At 44.8% G+C, this 2,914-nt stretch overlaps 1 protein-coding gene across 1 annotated transcript; it reads left to right on the forward strand.

Annotated features, from left to right (window-relative positions):
• Nucleotides 1-154: 154 nt before the first annotated feature.
• SARC_05637 (hypothetical protein) lies at nt 155-2,154 on the forward strand (the record flags this gene model as incomplete). Its single annotated transcript, XM_014300492.1, has 2 exons — nt 155-378; nt 1,587-2,154. 2 exons carry the CDS (start codon nt 155-157, stop codon nt 2,152-2,154), a joined length of 792 nt encoding a protein of 263 aa, XP_014155967.1.
• Between the last annotated feature and the right edge of the window lie 760 nt (nt 2,155-2,914).

A 2,914-nucleotide genomic window follows, 5' to 3' on the forward strand; every position in this document is an offset into this window, starting at 1 on the left:
TATATATATATATATATATATATATATATATATATATATATATATATATATATATATATATATATATATATATATATATATATATATATATATATATATATATATATATATATATATATATATATATGTGATATTATTTTGTATATATATTTTGATGGAAACTAACCCCATTTCTCATACTTCTCTCCAGCAGCCAGTGCATTCGTTTGTGTCTGAAGAGAATAGAGTACTGCATGTGTCCCTGTCAAAGACGGTGGCGTTGCAACATCACGAAATCGACGCCTTCTACGCAGCCCTAGCCGAGAAACTGAGGAGCGTCCACGCATTCACCCTCTCGTTGCAAGGCTTGCGTCATTTCACCAACGAGAATGAGCACAGGTAGACTGAGTGTTGGACTAAGTTATTCGTGGATATGTGCTGTTATGTAACTAGTAGGTATCTCCGGCTGCTATGTATGAAGTAGGCATCTATGTTCGGGATGTTTTGTACGGACTGATGTTTCGATTCGAACTTGTATATGCCGGTTTGTATGTATATAGTAGGTATCTGCATGGCCAGGTGACTACGTCCAAGGACAGGTGGAGTACAGGTATAACTCTTTTGCTGTGGCATTTGAAACTAGGATGGCGGTGCACTAGCTATACATGCTATCCATATATATATATATACGTACATGTCTGGGGGAAAGCGTTTCACAAATGCTTTGGGGATACGGTGGTATGTCGCGTATTGTCGCATAAGTTTTTCTTTGTCTATATCGAAGCTCCTCATGTACTCTGGGCATCCGGTGGTATGGAGTACACACTGTAGCACAAGTGGTCTAGATTGGTTATGCTTAGCTAATAGCTTGGATTAAGCTATCAGGCTGGGTTGCTCAATCTGGTGTTGGTCCCTGCACCCGAGAGACCTGCGACAGTTTGCATCATCGGTATATAATAGTTTGACCCATGATATGATGATCTCTCGGATATAGCCTCTTGTATGAGACAGGCTATGACTCGGAAAGTACATGACGTGACGCGTCCTGACAGCAAGTGATGTCCATGCACATTTCTTTACTGTGGTGTGTGTCGCCTGAGCTCAGCGCATTGTTCTAGTCACTCAGATATAGCCCTCTGAACGAGGCAGGCTATGACACCGGAACTATAAGTGATGTCACCTATGGGTGATGTCAACTGTAGGTGATAAGTGTACGTTTTCTTACCGCCGTGTGTGTAGACTGATCTCCGCATTACGTATGTCTTCCACTAAGTTCTATCTCGTGGTTTGCCATTGAGGAGCAGATGAACGTTTACGAGATCGTTTACTAGAGCAGACGAACGTTTACGAGATCGTTTCCTAGAGCAGATGAGCGTTTACGAGAACGTTTACTAGAGCAAATGATCGTTTACTAGAACGCTTACTAGAGCAGGTGAATATTAGCTAGGGCCGACGTGTTTATACATGTCATCGTCGTATACGTTTGCACTACAGCGTGTATCATCTCAGGCAGGACCTCCGCACAAATTTACCGCACACACCCACATTCACACACTTCTGTTGTTGGCATGCATCTCAATGCACATGTCCTATCTCTCTATCTGCAGGTCCTTTCTCGCCCTCTGTGTGGCAGACGAGTGCCACGACTACATACGGCAGCATGTTCTCCCCTGTGTAGACACGGTGATGCGCCTGTTTATTAAGGACGTGTACTACCAGAACCCGTCCTTCCATGCCAGTGTCTGCTGGTGGGCTAGCGCTAGCCCCAGTCCCAGTACATTTAAAGGTGACACAGGGGAGCACCCGGAGAGAGATATGGGTGCAGTAGCGGCTGATGCCAGGATGGCACAACGCGGGGGTGCTGTAGGTAGGCAAACGGGAGTGACCCAGGACACGGGGCGACCTACACAGGCCAGTAGTGTGGCAGATACTCTGTCAACGGAACGTGGGACCAGTATGTTAACAGGTATGTGCGGTCACACACCTGTTGCGCGAGATGTGCCTGCTGCGGCAGGGCTTGAAGGAGTGAGTGGGCGAGATGATGTTGTTAAGGCGTTGGCTGATGTGGATGTATCAACCGGTCACGTGGCGCAGATCGCTTTGGAAAACTTTGTGATAGATACGATATACTGTAAGTTTGGCCACACGGTACGGGAAATAAAGCTCTCACAGTAGCAGTGGCTGGTGGTTGTGTGGTTTGTGTGATCTACAATTTAAACCAGGCACTCGTGGCTCATGTACTGATAGATGCGATGTGTTGTGTGTTGAGCCACACGCTACGGGAAGGGTAGCACTCACAGTAGCAGTGGCTGGTGGTTGTGTGGTTTGTGTGATTTACAGTTTAAATCCAGGCACTCATGGCTCGTATGTACTGATAGATGCGATGTGTTGTGTGTTGAGCCACACGCTTCGGGAAGGGTAGCACTCACAGTAGCAGTGGCTGGTGGTTGTGGATTGTGTGGGATCTATTGTGTACTATCATAAGCCATATTTATACGCGCACATGTCCTCTGAATACGGATGGAACAACTGGGCAGACATGACCGAAAGCAATTCGCTTCATCTGTGGGGAGACCAATAGCCAACAACACTCTAACTTCTTGTTCAATACATATTTGAATCGGATCAATTCCTAAAAATGTCCTCTGATTACGAATGAGATAACTGGGTAGACTGGCGGAGACCAATAGCCAACAACACTCTAACTTCTTGTTCAATACATATTTGAATCGGATCAATTCCTAAAACTGTCCTCTGTTTACGGATGAGACAACTGGGTAGAGACTTGCGGAGACCAATAGCCAACAACACTTTAACTTTTTGTTCAATATATATTTAAATCGGATCAATTCCTAAAAATGTCCTCTGATTACGAATGAGACAACTGAATAGACTTGCGGAGACCAATAGCCAACAACACTTTAACTTCTTGTTC

The sequence above is a fragment of the Sphaeroforma arctica genome (genome assembly GCF_001186125.1).
Source record: "Sphaeroforma arctica JP610 unplaced genomic scaffold supercont1.367, whole genome shotgun sequence".
In the NCBI taxonomy this organism is placed as follows: Eukaryota; class Ichthyosporea; order Ichthyophonida; genus Sphaeroforma; species Sphaeroforma arctica.